Source organism: Mesoplodon densirostris, chromosome 2, assembly GCF_025265405.1.
Source record: "Mesoplodon densirostris isolate mMesDen1 chromosome 2, mMesDen1 primary haplotype, whole genome shotgun sequence".
NCBI classification, from domain to species: domain Eukaryota; kingdom Metazoa; phylum Chordata; class Mammalia; order Artiodactyla; family Ziphiidae; genus Mesoplodon; species Mesoplodon densirostris.
In genome coordinates this window covers 29,272,102-29,290,935 of record NC_082662.1, presented here as the reverse complement: position 1 = coordinate 29,290,935, position 18,834 = coordinate 29,272,102, and the positions used below count along the sequence as shown (strand labels likewise).

Below are 18,834 nucleotides of genomic sequence, written 5' to 3'. Positions count from 1 at the left end.
AACAGAGTATCGGGTGGTCATCCACACAGATATTAAATGATGTACAGAAGTAGAAAGAAAGACAATGAGCCATGAGCTAGTATTAACTGAGGGAGGAATGATCGACCCAAAGGTCCATAGATGACAATAACTAGGAGAGGTATTACAGGAAATGGCTCATGCACTTCAAAATAGTTGGAGTTTTTTTTTTTTTTTTTTTTTGCGATACGCGGGCCTCTCACTGCCGCGGCCTCTCCCACCGCAGAGCACAGGCTCCAGACGTGCAGGCCCAGCGGCCTAGTTGGAGATTTTGAAGTAAGAAGGATGTTGTCCATTTGTTGATTCCATATAGATATATATATTTTTTTAAAATAAATTTATTAATTTTATTTATTTATTTTTGGCTGCGTTGGGTCTTCGGTGCTGCACGCAGGCTTTCTCTAGTTGTGGCGAGTGGGGTCTACTCTCTGTTGTGGTGTGCGGGCTTCTCACTGTGGTGGCTTTTCTTGTCGTGGAGCACAGGCGCTAGGTGCGCGGGCTTCAGTAGTCGCATGCGGGCTCAGTAGTTGTGGCACACAGGCTTAGCTGCTCTGCGGCATGTGGGATCTTCCCGGACCAGGGCTCGAACCTGTGTCCCCTGCAATGGCAGGTGGATTCTTAACCACTGCACCACCAGGGAAGCCCCATATATATATATTTTTGAATTTTATTTATTTTTTTATTCAGCAGGTTCTTATTAGTTACCCATTTTATACATATTAGTGTATATATGTCAATCCCAATCTCCCAATTCTAGATATTTTAATATTGTAGTTTTAAAGTATCTTAATCTGTTCATAAAGTGTTTTGAGGTAGCAGAATTAAGAAAAATGTTAAATTCCTTCTGTGATTCGTGTTTGTAAATTACTAGTCTATAAACACACACACAAAATCAAGGCCTTTCTCTTTTAACAAAGAGGGCACTCAAGCTTATTGAGACATTTATACTGCTAGACCAAACCAGTACTCCAATGAGGTTCCAAAATGAAATCAGTAAGATGGTGTGAAATCGGTAAGATTTTATTTCTCTAATTTTATTGGCCCAGCACAAGGCGGAAGAGATAGCAGGCACTTAATTTATGCTTTTGAACCAGAGACTGCTGTTCTTTCTGGGGAAGGATACCAGCAGGCTGCTCGTAAGAGCAATCAAGAAAGAAAGGAGCCTTCTAACATCTCTCCCTAGGAGCTGCTGATAGGGCCCTGGCTATTTGCTTTCACGGGAAAATTGCTCTGGCGAACCCATTCAAATATCTCCCAGCAAATCACTGTGGCCTACAGCCAACTCCTTTTCCGTTCATTGGCCGACTGGAAACTTCAACCACTCCACGCCTCCCGCCTCTCATCGGGAGCCAATAGGAAAGATAAGTTTTTCGTAACTTAGTGTCATCAAGTACAGTACTTGCAACTGGCTTTTGGAGCCACCGATCGAGAAGTAGGCGGGGCCGTGTCAGCCGGCCTATATAAGAAGAGGACAAAGGCGGCGCGCCGCCTGTGTCATCCGCCATCTTGTGCAAAGCAAGGTGGCCTCCACGTTCCCGGAACGTCTTCTCCGCTTCTGCCTCGACCGCCCCTTGATCACAGACATGTCTCGGGACCGGTTCCGAAGTCGGGGAGGTGGCGGTGGCGGTTTCCACCGACGCGGAGGGGGAGGCGGCCGCGGCGGCCTCCACGACTTCCGCTCCCCGCCACCCGGCATGGGCCTCAATCAGAACCGCGGACCTTTGGGGCCCGGCCCGGGCCAGGGTGGTCCCAAGCCTCCGATCCCGCCACCGCCTCCGCACCAGCAACAGCAGCAGCCACCGCCGCAGCAACCGCCACCACAGCAGCCGCCGCCGCTTCAGCCGCCGCCGCACCAGCCGCCGCATCCGCAGCCGCCGCATCAGCAGCCGCCGCCGCCGCCACAGGACTCATCTAAGCCTGCCGTCCCTCAGGGACCCGGCCCGGCTCCCGGAGTAGGCAGCGCTCCCCCGGCCTCCGGCTCGGCGCCGCCCGCCACACCCCCGACTTCGGGAGCCCCCACGGGGCCAGGCCCCACCCCGACCCCGCCGCCCGCTGTCACCTCGGCGCCCCCCGGGGCGCCCCCGCCCGCGCCGCCGAGCAGCGGGGTTCCCACCACCCCCCCTCAGGCTGGCGGCCCGCCGCCTCCACCCGCGGGGGGCCCGGGCCCCGGGCCTAAGCAGGGCCCAGGAGTCGGGGGCCCCAAAGGCGGCAAAATGCCAGGCGGGCCGAAGCCCGGCGGCGGCCCGGGCCTAAGCACTCCTGGCGGCCACCCCAAGCCGCCGCACCGAGGCGGCGGGGAGCCCCGCGGGGGCCGGCAACACCACCCGCCCTACCACCAGCAGCACCACCAAGGGCCGCCGCCCGGCGGGCCCGGGGGCCGCAGCGAGGAGAAGATCTCTGACTCCGAGGTGAGTGTCTCCCTGCGCTACGGGTCGGTTTCCCTAAGATGGCGGCGGCCTCCCCCCCCCCGCCCTCCATCTTGTTGGAGACCGGAAAGGGCGCCTGCGCGCGGGGGTGGGTGGGGCGGGGCCGGCTGCTGGAGTGAGGGGCGGATGGCTCGGGTCCGCCAGCTGCCCCCCCCGGGGTAGGCCTCCCGGCTGGCGGAGAACTGACGGGAGAAGGCGCTGAGAAGCTATGACGGGCCTTGTTAAAGCTAGCGGATCCTGGGAGCCGGAATAGGGTGGAGTATAGCGTGAAATGTAGGATTGGAGAGATCGAGGGAGTCCTGGTCTTACACGCGCAGGCCCAGGGCTTGTCGACAACGGAATTTTGGTCGTTTTCTTTAATATCCCACCACCATTTTAACTTTTGCCCACTATGATTTTGATTTTGACACTTAGCATAAACCGCTGACGAGATTCCTGATACAGAGTCTACTCTATAGAGAGGTCTGTGACTGTTCTCGATAGTGTTCTGGATGGTTTAGGCTCTTTGATGTTCGGACTAATTACATTGGAAATCCCGTAAATGTAGTAGCATCTTTGACTTTAAATGGAACAGGAGAGCAACTTGACTGTAACATACCCAGTTCGGGAAAAACGAAAATTATTATTGGGTCTTCCTATTTGCAGAGGTAACTGGTATCTGAAAATTCCTTTCCTTTTTCACTAGGGGTTTAAAGCCAACTTGTCTCTCTTGAGGAGGCCTGGAGAGAAAACTTACACGCAGCGTTGTCGGTTGTTTGTTGGTAATCTACCTGCTGATATCACGGAGGATGAATTCAAAAGATTATTTGCTAAATATGGAGAACCAGGAGAAGTTTTTATCAACAAAGGCAAAGGATTCGGATTTATTAAGCTTGTGAGTTTTTTTGTTTTTGTTTGTTTGTTTTGGTGGAATTAAAAGGGTCTTTTTTTCCTACAACAAACATAGGGGGTTTACTTGTTTATTTATTTATTTATTTTGCGGTACGCGGGCCTCTCACTGTTGTGGCCTCTCCCGTTGCGGAGCACAGGCTCCGGACACGCAGTCTCAGCGGCCATGGCTCACGGGCCCAGCCCCTCCACGGCATGTGGGATCTTCCCAGACCGGGGCACGAACCGGTGTCCCCTGCATCGGCAGGCGGACTCTCAACCACTGCGCCACCAGGGAAGCCCCACATAGTGTTTTTTAAACCAAGAATAAATTAGTTTTTAAATTTTTCATCACTCACACAAAAGTTGCAGCTGCTGTACAGTGCATAATTGTTGGTATCTAAGAAAGGAAGGGAGTGGGCGGGTAAGGTATTTACCTCCCTCCCCTGAGTGGTGTCAGGGAGGGCTGCCTGGAGATAGTTGATCTGAGAGCTGTCAGAAGAATAGGATCGGGAGTTAGGCTTACGGCAATTTTAGGGTGGGCAGTAGCCAGTTTTGAAGTCATTAATGTGACTGTATGTCTTGATGCTTTCAGGAATCTAGAGCGTTAGCTGAAATTGCTAAAGCTGAACTTGATGATACACCCATGAGAGGTAGACAGCTTCGGGTTCGATTTGCCACACATGCTGCTGCCCTTTCTGTTCGAAATCTTTCACCTTACGTTTCCAATGAACTGTTGGAAGAAGCCTTTAGTCAGTTTGGTCCTATTGAAAGGGCTGTTGTAATTGTGGATGATCGTGGAAGATCTACAGGGAAAGGCATTGTTGAATTTGCTTCTAAACCAGCAGCAAGAAAAGCATTTGAAAGATGCAGTGAAGGTGTTTTCTTACTAACAACGTAAGTTTTTATGTTTATTCTAATAACTTTTATTTGGTAACTTGTATGAAGAAAATGTAATGAAACGAACAAAATTAAGATGGAACCATTTTTGTTGTTAGAACTCCTCGTCCAGTCATTGTGGAACCACTTGAACAGTTAGATGATGAAGATGGTCTTCCTGAAAAACTTGCACAGAAGAATCCAATGTATCAAAAGTAAGATCCGTTGAACTTTTGGGCAGTTCTTAATTTAAGTGTAAACGAGAACTTGCTAGAGTAATTTTTCAATTTTGCTTAAAATATGCAAAGTTCTTTGAAGTGGATGGGCATAATGAAAACCTCAGGCTCAGAAAGCTAGAGGTTTTGAAGCAGTTACTCAAATACCTAGTGTTGTTTCTGAGGTAGGTATATTTCACATGCATTCTTGTTTTGTTCTTAATAGTTGTTAGGATGTGTTGTAGGTATCCTCTTTTTTTTTTTAAATTAATTTATTTTTGGCTGCGTTGGGTCTTCGTTGCTGCACGCAGGTTTTCTCCAGTTGCGGCGAGTGGGGGCTGCTCTTTGTTGCGGTGCGTGGGCGTCTCATTGTGGTGGCTTCTCTTGTTGTGGAGCACAGGCTCTAGGTGCACAGGCTTCAGTAGTTGTGGCACGCGGGCTCAGTAGTTGAGGCGCACGGGCTTAGTTGCTCTGCGGCATGTGGGATCTTCCCAGACCAGGGCTTGAACCTGTTTCCCTTGCATTGGCAGGCGGGTTCTTAACCAGTGTGCCACCAGGGAAGCCCAGTATCCTCATTTATTTTTTTTTTTTAAACAATTTTTATTTATTTATTTCGGCTGCACCATGTGGCTTGCAGGACCTTAGTTCCCTGACCAGTATCCTCATTTTTAAGGGTTGAAAAAATACTCAAAATATTCCTTGAATCAGAATTTGGCTAGGGAAACAAGTTAGAAAGTGAGGAAGGTAGGATTTATCTTCAGCGCCCATGTTACTGTTGACTGTGTCATTCTGGAACATGTATTGTTTTTATTGTAAAAATACCTTATTAAGAATCAAGGATATCTATACCTTTTAGTATATCTTAGCAGTAACAGGCCAGTGAAGGGACCAGTGTTTTTAGGGGAAATCAGATATATTTCTTGTGTGTATCTATAAATTGGTTCATGCTTAAATATTTTCAGGGAGAGAGAAACCCCTCCTCGTTTTGCCCAGCATGGTACATTTGAGTATGAGTATTCTCAGAGGTGGAAGTCCCTGGATGAAATGGAAAAACAGCAGCGGGAACAAGTTGAAAAAAACATGAAAGATGCAAAAGACAAATTGGAAAGTGAAATGGAAGATGCCTATCATGAGCATCAGGCAAATCTTTTGCGTCAAGGTGAAGGACTCTCTGTGAATATTACCGTTAGGGTCGTTTGCCTTTTGAACTTACTAGAATTTCATTAATGTGAACGTATGACATAATTTTCCAATGTTCAGATCTGATGAGACGCCAGGAAGAATTAAGACGCATGGAAGAACTTCACAATCAAGAAATGCAGAAACGTAAAGAGATGCAATTAAGGTAAAATCTTGTTAAATTAAGTCTTTGCTTCTCCATTAAATGTACCTAAATTTTGCAGGTGAGTCAGATGAAATACAGAGGTGTTAAATACTATGGCAGCGTTGGTTTAATGCTTAAATTGAAACAGAGTGTAAGATTTTTGTTACAAGGCTCACTTACTTTGCTGGAATACCTTTAGGGCTATTCTTAGTCACTGTCCCAGCTTTTGTGTGTATTTGCTCTAACCTAGACTTTGTAATGCTCTTAAGCAAACTACTAGTTTTTTTCAAATTGAATTTTTAAAATGTGGATAAAACTTTAGTTTTTATGTTTGATGAATGTTTCTAGGCAAGAGGAGGAACGACGTAGGAGGGAAGAAGAGATGATGATTCGTCAACGTGAGATGGAAGAACAAATGAGACGCCAAAGAGAGGAAAGTTATAGCCGGATGGGCTACATGGATCCGGTAAGTAAATTTCTTTTGCATTATCATTGTGGAGTTTTCTACAAAGTTTGTAGACACCTAGGATGAAATTTTATTGAGTTAAATATAATCTTTCATATTATAGCCATTCTCCCACTTTTTCTCTTTTTAACCCAAGTGTATTATGATTGATATGCCTTTTCCTTTGAGTTTTATCTTTTCCTTGGGTGGGCCAAAAGATTTCATTGGTTGGGAAGAAGCTTGCTTTATAGGTCTTTTGATAATGGAGTCTCACCTGGTTTCAGAATACTGGTTTTTAAAATTACCTTATTTTTTTCCCTTAAGTTGAAAAACAGTTTTTTTTTTAAGCTTTGGAAATTCTTTTGTATTCAAGAATGCTTGGTATGGGTTTAGTACAGGTGTATGAATGGGTTTTTTTTTCTTTCAGAGAGAAAGAGACATGAGAATGGGTGGTGGAGGAGCAATGAACATGGGAGGTAAGAATGAAAATTAAATTAGTAATACCATTGAAGAGCAGTATTCTGGTTGAGTTGTAACCAGCATTTTTGTTTCCTAGATCCCTATGGTTCAGGAGGCCAGAAATTTCCACCTCTAGGTGGTGGTGGTGGCATAGGTTATGAAGCTAATCCTGGAGTTCCGCCGGCAACAATGAGTGGTTCCATGATGGGAAGCGACATGGTAATGTATCCTGTGGGACATAGTTCAAAAGGAAATTCTCGTTTTCACAACTTATGTGTGTGTGTTTTTTTGTTTTTGTTTTTTAGTAGGTAACTGGACCTCTTTTAGTTCCCCTATCATGTAAATCGTAGTATTGAGGAATACTTTGGCAACATAGAAGAACTCAATATGGTAACCTAAACAGATAAGGTTGCCAACAAAAAGTCAATGCTTTTAGTAGTATGTTGGAATTATCTTTGGCAATAAGTAGACTTAGGTGCTTTCCATTATATTGCTTGTGTACTTTTGCACTATAGCTCATGGCAAATCCAAATTCTAAATGTTAGATAATGTAACATCATTCTACATCCACGTGAGAGTAATGAAATGGCAAGCTGTCATTCGTTAAGCTGGTATTTGCCAAAAGTGTGAATCAGACTTGTTTGTAGCTTCAGGCATGTTTTAGCAATGTGTAGGACTTTGACCTATATTTGGTGTGACTTCGACCCATGAAAAAGGAATTGTTTAGTCTTCGGACTCGTCGTTTCCCACCTGTTGGGCCTGTCTGTAGGTGTACCTTCTAAAATAAACTGACATCTCTGTTTTGCTACAGGGTAGCAAAAGTCCATGATAATTTGAAGCATACTAGCTGTGTGCATTTGATCTGAACCTTCTTGATGCTGTCATATTTTAGCTGTACAGATAGCTTGTCAGGATACTTTAGAACAACCAAGTGAGTTGGTGTGAGTGGCTGTATTAGGACTTTACAATCCTTAGAAGAACTGAGTACTGGCTGTAGAGGTGGGTTTGGAGAAAAGTACATTGTCACAACTGAATTGAATCTGATCAGTTCACCTACAGGCTTTTGGCAAAGGAGGGAAGCTGCAGCATATAGCTCACTGGATTCATTTTACAAATAAGAACATAAGGATTTAGAATGGGAGGACCTCATCTGTTTTAAAGTCTACTTAAGGCTTTTGAGAATTAGAATCATAAATAGCCGGTTGGGTTAAATGTAGCGCTGTTGGCCTTCTTCAAATTGCATTTTAAAAATAATGTGGGTAACATTTTGGTTTATATCCTTCCTAATAGGCAGGTGTAGGTATGTATCAAATTTGTAACAGTAATTTGACATGATGTTCCCACAGTTAAGATTCTGTAGTCCATGTGACATGTAGCTCCTGGGTTCTAAGATACTGTAATAACATAATTGTAAAACCCCCAAATTTCCTCTTTACCTTTTTGAGATAAAACATACAATGCGCTGAAAACCTAAAATTTTTAGGATTTTGAAATAGTTTGAAGGATTAGGGTTTAGTCTTTTTATAGTAATCCTATAGTATTTTGTAGGAAGCATGTTGAAATCATTTATAGGAACAGTTAAACCCTGATGCCGTTTTAGTTTCTGGGGGGGGTTTTGTTCTGGTTTTCGGGTTTTGTTTTTTTCCTAGCAATACTCAGAATAACTGGTCTGTTTTAAATAGAATTTGAAAGATAGTTCAGGCTGCTGTGCTTTTGCATATCTATAGGGTTTTTCTGTTTGGGAACATAGGTTTCTAGGACTAGAAGTACCTAAAACTAGATGGAATAATGAAGTCCTGCTTTATGGCAGTCACTTAAGCTTGGTGTTAATGTTGTTTGGGAGACACCCAAAACACGGAATTATAACTGTCAGTGGACTTTTCACAGACCTAAGGGGAAAGTTGGGCTGTTATGAGGGTGGGCTGTATATTCAGTCAATTTGCAACTACAGAGAACAGTACTGTGAACATAATTGTCTCTGGTTATACAGTGATGGCTCTGAAGGTGGTATACCTGTGAGAATATGGCAGCACACTTTTAAATCAAGTTACTGTGCCGGTTAAGTGACTAAATCTATTAGTCTTTTATTCTTTTTCTTTTTGTAGTCTGGTAGCATTTTATTAAAACTTTGAACCTTTTAAGATTTCTGCAACTTAGCAGATGTGTCTTAAGATCTTGAAAAGCACAAGGTTTCTTATGCAGCACATACCACTAACTGGTGAGTAGGTCTTTGTCACTTCATTGAGTGAATTGAATCTGTCTGGTTGGGCTTGTTAGGCTTACTTGGAAATTAAATTTCCTGTTCAGACCTTGAAAGTGAGAAGTGTGTAAGCTTTTCAGTGGGTTAATCTGATGTGAAATTTCTTAAAACTCATTTTGGAATGGGTTTTCACATCTGCACTAATTCTTAAATTTTTTAGCACTACAGGGAAGATCTATTCTTTGAAACAGGTGTATGAGAATGGCTCAAGTGGGAACATACCACAAGGCATGTATTACCGTAAACTAATTTTCAAATTACCCTTTTTTCCTTTCTATGTTCCCGGTACCTGTGGATCGACTCATTGGTGATTGTATCGACGAACGTTGACTACGGAACCTTCTAAAATATTTACTTAACACACATGGACATCAACTACATATAATGAACTGTTACTTAACTGTTCCAATAGCGTACTGAGCGCTTTGGGCAGGGAGGTGCGGGACCTGTGGGTGGACAGGGTCCTAGAGGAATGGGGCCTGGAACTCCGGCAGGATATGGTAGAGGGAGAGAAGAGTATGAAGGCCCAAACAAAAAACCCCGATTTTAGATGTGATATCTAGGCTTTCATTCCAGTTTGTTTTTGTCTTTTCTTGTTTAGATACCAATCTTTTAAATTCTTGCATTTTAGTAAGAAAGCTACCTTTTTATGAATGTTAGCAGTTTATTGACCTAATATTTGTAAATGGTCTGTTTGGGCAGGTAAAATTATGTAATGCAGTGTTTGAAACGGGATTTTTTTTTCCCTTTTTTTCCTTTTTTTTTTAACTGTATAATGTCCATCAATTTATGGCAGTGTACCTTGTGCCACTGATTTCCAAAGTGTACCAATTTTTTTTTTTTTTTACTGTGCTTCAAATAAATAGAAAAAATAGTTAAGATTTTGATCTTCAACTTTGCCATTCATGCTTCTATGCACATTAGGCTAGGTATTCCACTTGGAAAGCATAAGAGTGTCTAGGCCTTTGAATGGCATATGCCATTTCTGGGAAATGTATTTGTAGGCTAAGTATTGCTTTCTACATTTAAGTACCCCCTTGTTTTAAAAAGAAGAAATTGAAGTAGTTTCATGATTTGATTTGTTTGGCATTATAGGAAGCAAGCCGGTGCTAAGTATTTTTAAATGGCTATGTAAGCAAAGCTGAACTGTAAATCTTCATTCAGGAATGTGTATTAAGATTATGGAATGGGTGTAAGGCTATTGGTAGGGGGAGAAAGTGGGTATGACTTAAATGGATCTTTTATGGCCCTATGATCTATCCTTTCCTTGAAAGTTTCTGAAGAACAAGTGGAAAGATCATTTTGTTGCATTCCTCCATTCTTGTTTTTTAAAGAACGAGTCCCAAGCCCTACAAATGGCTTGTATTGAACTTTCACATTTGAATTAAAGATTGTTAAACATGAAGTCTTTTCATGTATTACTTCAAGTGATTTATAAAGATGGGGTTTAGTCTGAATAATTAAACTTGAAAGTAAGGTATAGTCACCATAAAGTAGGTCTGGCTATGTATACATTTGTACTCTGTAACTTTTACATCTCCTTGTGGTACTTCTGTTGGGCAAAAATCTGTAGGACTATAAAAAAAAAACTTCCTTTCTAACAGCTGGTAGTGACTGTTAATAACAAATAGGGTTGCAGAGAACTGTTCTTACTGTGAAATATTTTTAACCTGTTTTTCCATAGTTTCCTTTTGATGTAGCACTAAATCTGGAGAGTTGCTCGTGCTACACAGTACAAATATCCTTTCCTCCCACCATAAAGCTTTGGAGCTTTTCGATGGTGTTGTCAGTTTATCGTCAACTTCATTGAATCTCCTTTCATTAGAGACATTTTGACTTATTAATAAAATAGATCGTTACTGTTGTCTGTTAGTACAATGGGAACCTGCTTTCCCATGTTTATATTGTTAGCAGAGGAATAACTTCCTAAAAGTAGTAGGTAAGGTAACTGAATGGTTTGGCTTTGTTCTTAGTTATGTTTCCATTCAAATGTATACATTATAGAACTCTTACTATGGAATGTGTCTTCCTCCTTTTCACCTCTGTTGGTGTTAATTGGCAAAAGTAAAATTCTAAACCAAATCTTTGTTTAAATACTGAAGGCTTAGTATTGTGCCTGAGTACAAAGGGAAACCTGTTGTTGAAACAGTTGAGCACTTGTGCATAGGAAACCTGTTCATACTAAAAGTAAAACACTAGTGGAGTATAAAGGCATGCCACCGAATTCTCGTTGTGTGACTGACAGGTACCTGGTGTGCTAATTAAGGGAGAGAATCTCATTAGAAAATGTTCATTATTTCTGTTCACCAAGACACTTGGAAATGAGTAGTTCTACCATAATTATATCAATGAGGAAGTTTTGTCCCAAGTCAAGTTATTAATTGGTGATAATGTATGAGATTTTCTGTACCGGAAACAAGGGTCTTGATTTGAAAGGAGTCCATTACAATTTGATTGAATTGTATGGTAGGGACTCCACTAATGATAAGAAAATAAGGGGTGTTCATGGGACACCCACAGAGGGTGAACTTGAATGTGTGGGCGGGGGCTGGTGGGGAAATGGAAAAATCTGCCTATAAAATTAATGTTTCAGTTTATTTTTCAGATTACATGCCTTTCTTTATAAGGGATGCTGGCACAGACCCCTAAAATAAGCTTTTGGTAGTACTGTACCTTTGAAGAGTGGTGAAGGATACTAATGGATAATCTCCTGAAAGTTGTGGTTTTGATAGCCTTACTGTGTAGAATTGCTAAACGTTGTTTAGCAAATAATGTTGCTTAGTTTCAACTAAGTTTTGACTTTAATCACTGAAACAGCAGTGTACCAAGGGTCGTAAGCTACTCAAATAGACTTTCAACAAGTCTTGGAATGTATATGATAGTTTTAGTCTAATGTGAATTTGAATCACCTTTAAAAGTAGATTCCTAAAAGCTGATTTATGAAACTTGGGGTGGTGGGAAAGGGAAAGTAGTACTTTTGAAGTATTATAGCCATTTTTCTCATTTAAAGAAACCACCTGCCCCCGTTTCCTCTTCTCCACTTTCTCTCATAATTTTGTTTTAAGAGGAACACTGATTGTTTTTAAACTTATTACTCCTCTTATAATTCCTAATCTTTAAAAACTGCATTCTCTAAGAGATCCCAGCGTATTTAATAGGTGTTTTAGAAACTTAACCCATTGGCTCAACGTTTAGTGAAACCATAATCCTCTTTGCTTAGATAAACTTCTAAGAAATACTATAAGCCCCACCACTCTTTATTAGATGTATTATACCACTGATATAAACAGACAATAATTTGGGAAATTGTAATGTTACGCCTGTGCAATTTTTATAAGTGGCATATTATGGCAGATAAAAATTTAGATACTTGGCTTTTCTTGGGCAAGCCACTAAGTTGTGGCGGAATATTTTCTGGTGTTCTTGGACTGCAATTATGCACTATTAAAGTAGTGGCCTGCTACATAACTGCATTTAGCCAGCATTTCTGCAGTGCGTAACTGTGAGGAACGTAGTACCGCAAATGGCAATGGACATTAGGACCCGGATGTAGTATTCCTGCTTGCTCCGAGATTCTCATTGCCGACTGCATACAGGTAGGTAACAAGCAATATAATCTAACTTGGTGACTTGCTATGTACTTTTATTCCGTGGGCATTCTGACATCATACTTCTGACAATGAAATTACAGTGCAGCACCTAACACCTGTATGATAAAGCTAGCTTATATCAAAACTGCGTGGGTTTGGGTTTAGAGCTGTAATTTGTCAGGCAGAATTCAGTGCTGTTGCAGTTCTCAGATAAAAAGTGCAAACTTGATTATTTGGTATATCTGATTCAGTTGTGTGGTTTTTAGTTGCATTGTAACTGAAGATAACAAACACATCAGTGGTGTCGGGGAGGGGACCATACCATACTTCGGAAGTAAGAGTGCTTTTAAGCATCTTGACACAGACTGTATAGCATGTGATAATTAGTTTCTGTTGTAGCAAACTGACCTGCCCATAGGTCAGCAATATCAATTTGAGTGTAATCTTGGTAATTACTCTGTAGGTTGAGTGAATTAAGACTAAAAGTACAGTTTTTTTTGTAATGCGATTTAAAATTTTTTTTTAATGGGCTCCATCGGAACACCTCTGTTACTAACTTGGGGCATAGATGGGAATCTAACATGAATAGTTAAAGTTCTGTGATTTGTCTAAATATGTTTATACTCTAAACCTGGGGGAAAGTGGTGTGGCATGTTGACTTGCCTATTGAATACATGTTGGGAATCATTTCCCAATCATAAGACTTCGTCGTATTCTGTAGGATAACTGCAAATGTTCAGAGTAGCTTTTTGAATTTGGTTCCCTTAGCTTTAGGGATGTGATGTTACAATCCAAACTGTTCGATTACCAAAACAATAAGTCTTCAAAAGCACCTTCCTTTGTTGCTTAGGATTTAAGCTTTGCATCGACTGTTGTTCCAGACCTCAATTCAACTGAACTTTGGTCTATGAACTGGTTTTTAGCTAGCATGCATGAGAAACAGCTTTCGTGTATAATGTTTTCTGCTCTGTAACTGGAAAGTTTGGTTTATTTTGCATAAATGTTGGTAAAACTCTTCATGACTATGAGAATTTTCTTTCATTGTATCAAGAAAAATGGCTTGTTCTTTGGCAAGCGATTCACAAGGTGGGGACAAATTTGTACTTTAATACGTAGTCCATTCAACCAAATGACTTGACTCTCCTGCTAGATGAAAGAGCAAATGGTGACTAGTTTAGCTCTCTATATTAGTAATACAATGCACATCAAACATAATGCTCAGTATTAGTGACAAGAGTGTCACTAAATTGGCATGCATCCCTGATGGGGTTTTCCTGTGGCATAATCCATTAAGTCGGTGGCCAGCACTTGCTACCGTGGTTCAGTGATTGTTTAGAAATAAAAGCGCAGGTTTGTTTCTTAACAGGCAATAACAATTTTGAGAGAATGTACTTGTTACAACATATGGACATCATTGGGGTGGGGGGGTAATTTTGCTTCATTCTGCTTATCTCGATGAATAGGCTTTTGCACTTTCGATGAGAAACCTGTGACTTTAGTCAATTCTTACTAGTTTTGATTTGTATGTAGCTGTAATTTGTGAATCTTAGTGCAGAGGGTCTTAAAAAAAATCACTCAGTCAAAAAGCTGGGGATAAATGGGTTTCAGTAATAACTCTATATACCGAGGTGCTCGCATTGTATTTCATAGTCTTTTCTTGTTACAAACCAAAATTATTTTTAATGAGAACGGTTGGAAGTTCAGAGGTGTGATGCCAGAATGCATTTTCGTACTGTTAGGCCCTTGGAACAGGTACCGGTGCTTTATGAAAGATGAAAGAAATGCAATGGGTGCTCTTCACATAAGGTTGCAAAACCTACAAAGAATGCATAATAGTTTCACTTTTCCCCAATAAAGAGATGCGTGTGACTAGTTTTGGACTTTTAACCTTAATGGGGGTTGCATGTTTCCTATTGTTAATCATTGTCAGCTGCAGTGACATGATACACAGTCCTGCATTTACTGCCTTTCCCTTAACGATTTTGGACAGGTTTTAGAGAGCCAGGATGTTTGTTCTGGGCCTTTATTTGGTTTTGGCTTTAGCTGATAATGTTTCAGTGCTCTGTCAGCTAGTGCAGTTCTCAAATGGCTGCCTATTAGGGAAAGAATTCAGAGGATTTGGCTGCTCCTAATCTGTCATTGCTGCTAGATAATGATTGGCAATTTTTAAGACTCAACTGTGGAAATCTCACAGTTGGTAAACCATCAAACATAAAAATGTTGCTTTTGAACACCAGTGCTGAAAAGATTTATTTGGAGGGTGAAAAAGGGGCTGGATGCAGCATAGGATAATCTGGAGAATGGAGGAAGAATGCAAAACGATATAGTATCCCTTATGGATGGTACATGTGCAACAGGGAACTATTTCATATACCCTTGGCAGTCGCTGATAATCAGGGAGGAAGAAAAACCTGGAATTTGAATTAAGGCTGATCTTTCTGGTTTTTGTGCACTGTGGCCCTGCCAGGCATATATAGTGAAGGTGAATGTCTTCCCCCTCAGAAAAACTCAGGTTCCTTGCTGTCCCGATAAGGCATAGCTTCCCTGCCCTAACTTAAAACTCAGTGAGGACATAAGAGGGAAAGAATGAGGCAAATACATAGGATTGCAGGATAACAACTGTATTGTTGTGTACTGTGGAAGGGGGAGGGCACTCTTGGTGGACTCCTGCTGAAGGTGGTCAGTCCACCTGAGAATGGAAGACATGCTTGGTGGGGAGCAGGGTACGTGCTTTTATATGAAAAGAGACGATGTTAAAACTCACTTGGTAAGGTAAACGTTGTCACATACCTCACATAAGGGATAGTATATTTTGGGTTGCAGTCAAACTTCATTGTGGTCAGACTGGTGAAAATGCAGTTAGGCTTTTGTATTTTAAAGAGGATACAGTTCTCATTCGAATTGAGGTGTCTACTGCTACCTTACGTCAGAATGATTTTAGATTTTTTCCCCCCATGAAGTTTCTTCCTATTTTTTATGCTGTAACTTGCCCCCAATCTTTGTCTCTGGAATTTACTCTTTAAATTTTGAAATTAACTAGCATTTTCAAACCTCTATGCCCTTGTCTTTTATATTAACTTTTTCTTATTATTCTTTAGGTAAGAATGATTGATGTTGGCTGATGTTGGAGTGTTCATTCCGTTGAAGTAAGTTTCCTTGGAAGTCTTAACCTGGAGAGGATTTTGGGTTTTAATGGTTAAATAATTTGATTTAGCTATGTGGGGTGAAAACTGATTTTTTTTAAAGATGTTCGCCTCTCCTAAGATAATACCCCTATTTTTTTTTAAATGTGTGTGCATGCGTGTGGGTGTATGTGAGTTGGAAAGAGAAAAGGTTGGGATTATTTATTACAAAGATGTCAAACGATAGAAGAAAAAGATGAAAGATTTAGATCAGAAAAGAAGGCTTGAATTAGTGGAGACATGTATTTTCAGTACGCTTAAAATCAACTTTGGACCAATTTAAAATCCCATTCCTTTTTACATAATAAATTGTGAGGAACAGTTGTCTAGTCATTGGTAGGAGGGAAAACCTGTTTTCAACAGGTTCATTCAACCTGTTGATGTCAGAATAAAATGTACATGTTAAAAATTAGTAAAAATGTAATATATACTGAATATGTTATTTTAACACAGTTAATATTTTAATGATAGGTGGATAAGATATTTGTTCTCAAGACATCACACAGCATGAGCTGATCAAGAAGGAAAGCTACGACTTGTTAGACTGATGAAATATCTAGGTAAGTTGAGTGATTCTTACTCTGTAAACTGCCTTCAGGAGGACTCTTGGGTGGTATAAAAATAACTACTCGTGTGGATATCTCATTTTAATTTATTCTACATTAAAACTTTCTTACAGGAAATATGTTTTTATAGCACACACTTAAATATTTAAACATTTTTACAGCCTTCTGAGGTGTGGTAGATCTTGTCTGTTTGGCTAAAGCCTCACAAAAACAGGACTTAAGTTTTAAATAAAAAAATATATATCTGTATTCACCTCTGGGTCCATAAGACCATGTAGAAGAAGGTTCAGAAGATTTGAAGTTCCCTGTTTTTCATCAGATAGTTAAATGGTGGGATTACCTACAGTTGAGATTAGACAGAAGATAAAATAAATATAGATGATGATCTAGAAGGGTTGGCAATTTTAAAGGGCAACTCAACTCTGCTGCTCTAGCTGGAAAGCAGTCGTAGACAGATGGACATGACTGTGTTCCAATAAAACTTTTTTACAAAAAGATGGCTTGTAGATGGTACCTTACTGTCCCTTCATCTTATAGAAATTGCATTCGTTCAAGGTGTCACTTAGGTATAAAGGGCTGTCATAATCAGTTTGAAATTAACAAAAATGGGAGAATTGAGGCTATATCTTATACCTGGAAAGAGGGTGCCAATTAATGGAGTGTCTTGAATGTTAAAGATCTGCCTTGTAAGAAAGTTCTTGTAGAAAATGGAAGTAAAATTTAATAAACTCACTGGGTGAGTCTGATATTAAAATCATTTCTGCTTCTTTAATCCTTAGTTATCTAAAGATCATTAAATACTATTACTACCACATTCCTTGATTAATGTTACTTTGCTGTTAGGAAGTTTACTTGGTTGATGCTGATAAATATTTGAGACCTTGATATGTGATTCTTGGGTCTTTTGGAGTAATTGTTTCCTTTAATTGACAGGATCAGGTGAACTATATCCCGAAAACCAGTGAGGAAGAGAGCAAAGAGGAATAAACAACCTGTTGTTTAATAAAGACATTTTAAAATCAGATTGTCCTTCCATTTGTTTTGGTTTTGTTTTTAAGTAGAGGACTCTTCCGTTTTCCAGAATTTTCTGTATATGTCAGCAAAAGTCAGTCCATGTTGTAAGTATAAAACAAACTACATAATTTAGGACTCTACTTCTTGAGGCGTTTTTGGCAGAGCTGCTTCAGCCTCTTAATTACTAATCAACCTGATGGCCCTACACTATCAAACTCACCTGATTTAGCCATCACTATTTTAAAATTGCCTTCAGTCTTAGTAAGTTTTATTCCTGAGATTAGATTACCATGTGATTAGCAGTTAAAAAGCATTTTGTATATTACAAAAGGATTATCAGATTATGGTTATGGGTAGTCAGACATTACTTCACTAACGAGTAAAGACTGAATTGCATCTTGCCAAATAACCATATTTTGGTTACCATGAGTAGCAATTTCTTTAAAGTGGAGTTGAATTTTATATGCAGTGTAATGGGCAGATTCTCAGGATACCTATAAATGTAAGGAAAATACTGCTGGAATTTACTATAAAATCTGCTTACCCCCTCCATTCTTGAAGCTCTCATTAAAACTTGACAAGCTGTTAAAGGGGTCTTTCACACCAAATTAATACGAGGTGCGTATTAAAAGTAATTCGGGGTTTGCTTTTTGGTGGTTTTTTTTTTGGGGGGGGGGAGCCGTGCTGCGTGGCCTGCAGGATCTTAGTTTCCCTGACCAGGGATCGGACCTGCGCCCCCTGCAGTGGAAGCACAGATCCTAATCACTGGATCACTAGGGAATTCCCTTTAGGTTTTTAAAGTAACTGCAAAGGGAGAGAGTTGAAAGCCACAGCAGTCACTGGTCCCATGGAATTTGCTTTGAAAAGCTGTGTGTAGTCAGTACCAGGGACGACGAGACCCAAGATCCTGCTCTAAATGTTCATAATCATTCTGATTATCTGTGGTTGGCATATCTTCAGAGAGGCAAACGAGAGATCCCAAATCGAGAATCATCTGAGTCCGTCTTGGTTCAACCGTTACTCCTTTCTGATTGCCAGCTTGCTTAGCATCTTTATGGGTCTCAAGGCAAAAGTCTACAGTATAAGGGGTCTTGCTACTGGAGTTCACGTATTCTGAAATATGCCCAGTTGCATTATCTGGCAAGTTGCCTGAATTGCAATTTGCTCAATAGGATGAACATACTACTTTTTCTTCATTGGAGTAAAAGATGGGTGTACATCAATGAACTTGCACAGAGACTAAAACAAAAGGAGCATGTGGCATTTTCAAATAAGTTTACTAGTCATCAGGGTTCACAGGCAACAGGTCCAGGATTTTTATATTTTATAGAGAATAGGAAATTGTTAATTTTGGTAAGCTTTTAGACCGTGGAGTCCACAAGGGGAAATTAGTAATAGATCCTTAGGACTGAGGGGATTGGGATTCCTGGGAGAGGCCATTAGACTTGGACAAGTTGTATATTGGTTTGGCCAAAAAGTTTGTTTTTTTCCGTAACCTCTTAGCATGATGTTATAATAGGATTAAGAATCCCTGCCTAGGGGCTTACCTGGTGGCCCAGTGGCTAAGACTGCACCTCAAATGCAGGGGG

At 40.7% G+C, this 18,834-nt stretch overlaps 1 protein-coding gene across 2 annotated transcripts; it reads left to right on the top strand.

The window, feature by feature from the left end:
- Window positions 1-1,494: 1,494 nt before the first annotated feature.
- On the top strand, window positions 1,495-17,253 carry SFPQ (splicing factor proline and glutamine rich). Of its 2 annotated transcripts, XM_060089458.1 has the most exons (13): window positions 1,495-2,426; window positions 3,130-3,318; window positions 3,907-4,208; window positions 4,310-4,405; window positions 5,368-5,564; window positions 5,666-5,750; window positions 6,078-6,195; window positions 6,602-6,650; window positions 6,731-6,852; window positions 9,306-12,489; window positions 15,582-15,629; window positions 16,137-16,225; window positions 17,165-17,253. In XM_060089458.1, the coding sequence occupies exons 1-10, from the start codon at window positions 1,602-1,604 to the stop codon at window positions 9,441-9,443; spliced, it is 2,121 nt and encodes a 706-aa protein (XP_059945441.1). In that variant the 5' UTR covers window positions 1,495-1,601; the 3' UTR covers window positions 9,444-12,489; window positions 15,582-15,629; window positions 16,137-16,225; window positions 17,165-17,253. The 2 variants fall into 2 exon arrangements, with proteins under 2 accessions (XP_059945441.1, XP_059945442.1); XM_060089459.1 differs by lacking the exon at window positions 9,306-12,489.
- Window positions 17,254-18,834: the final 1,581 nt, after the last annotated feature.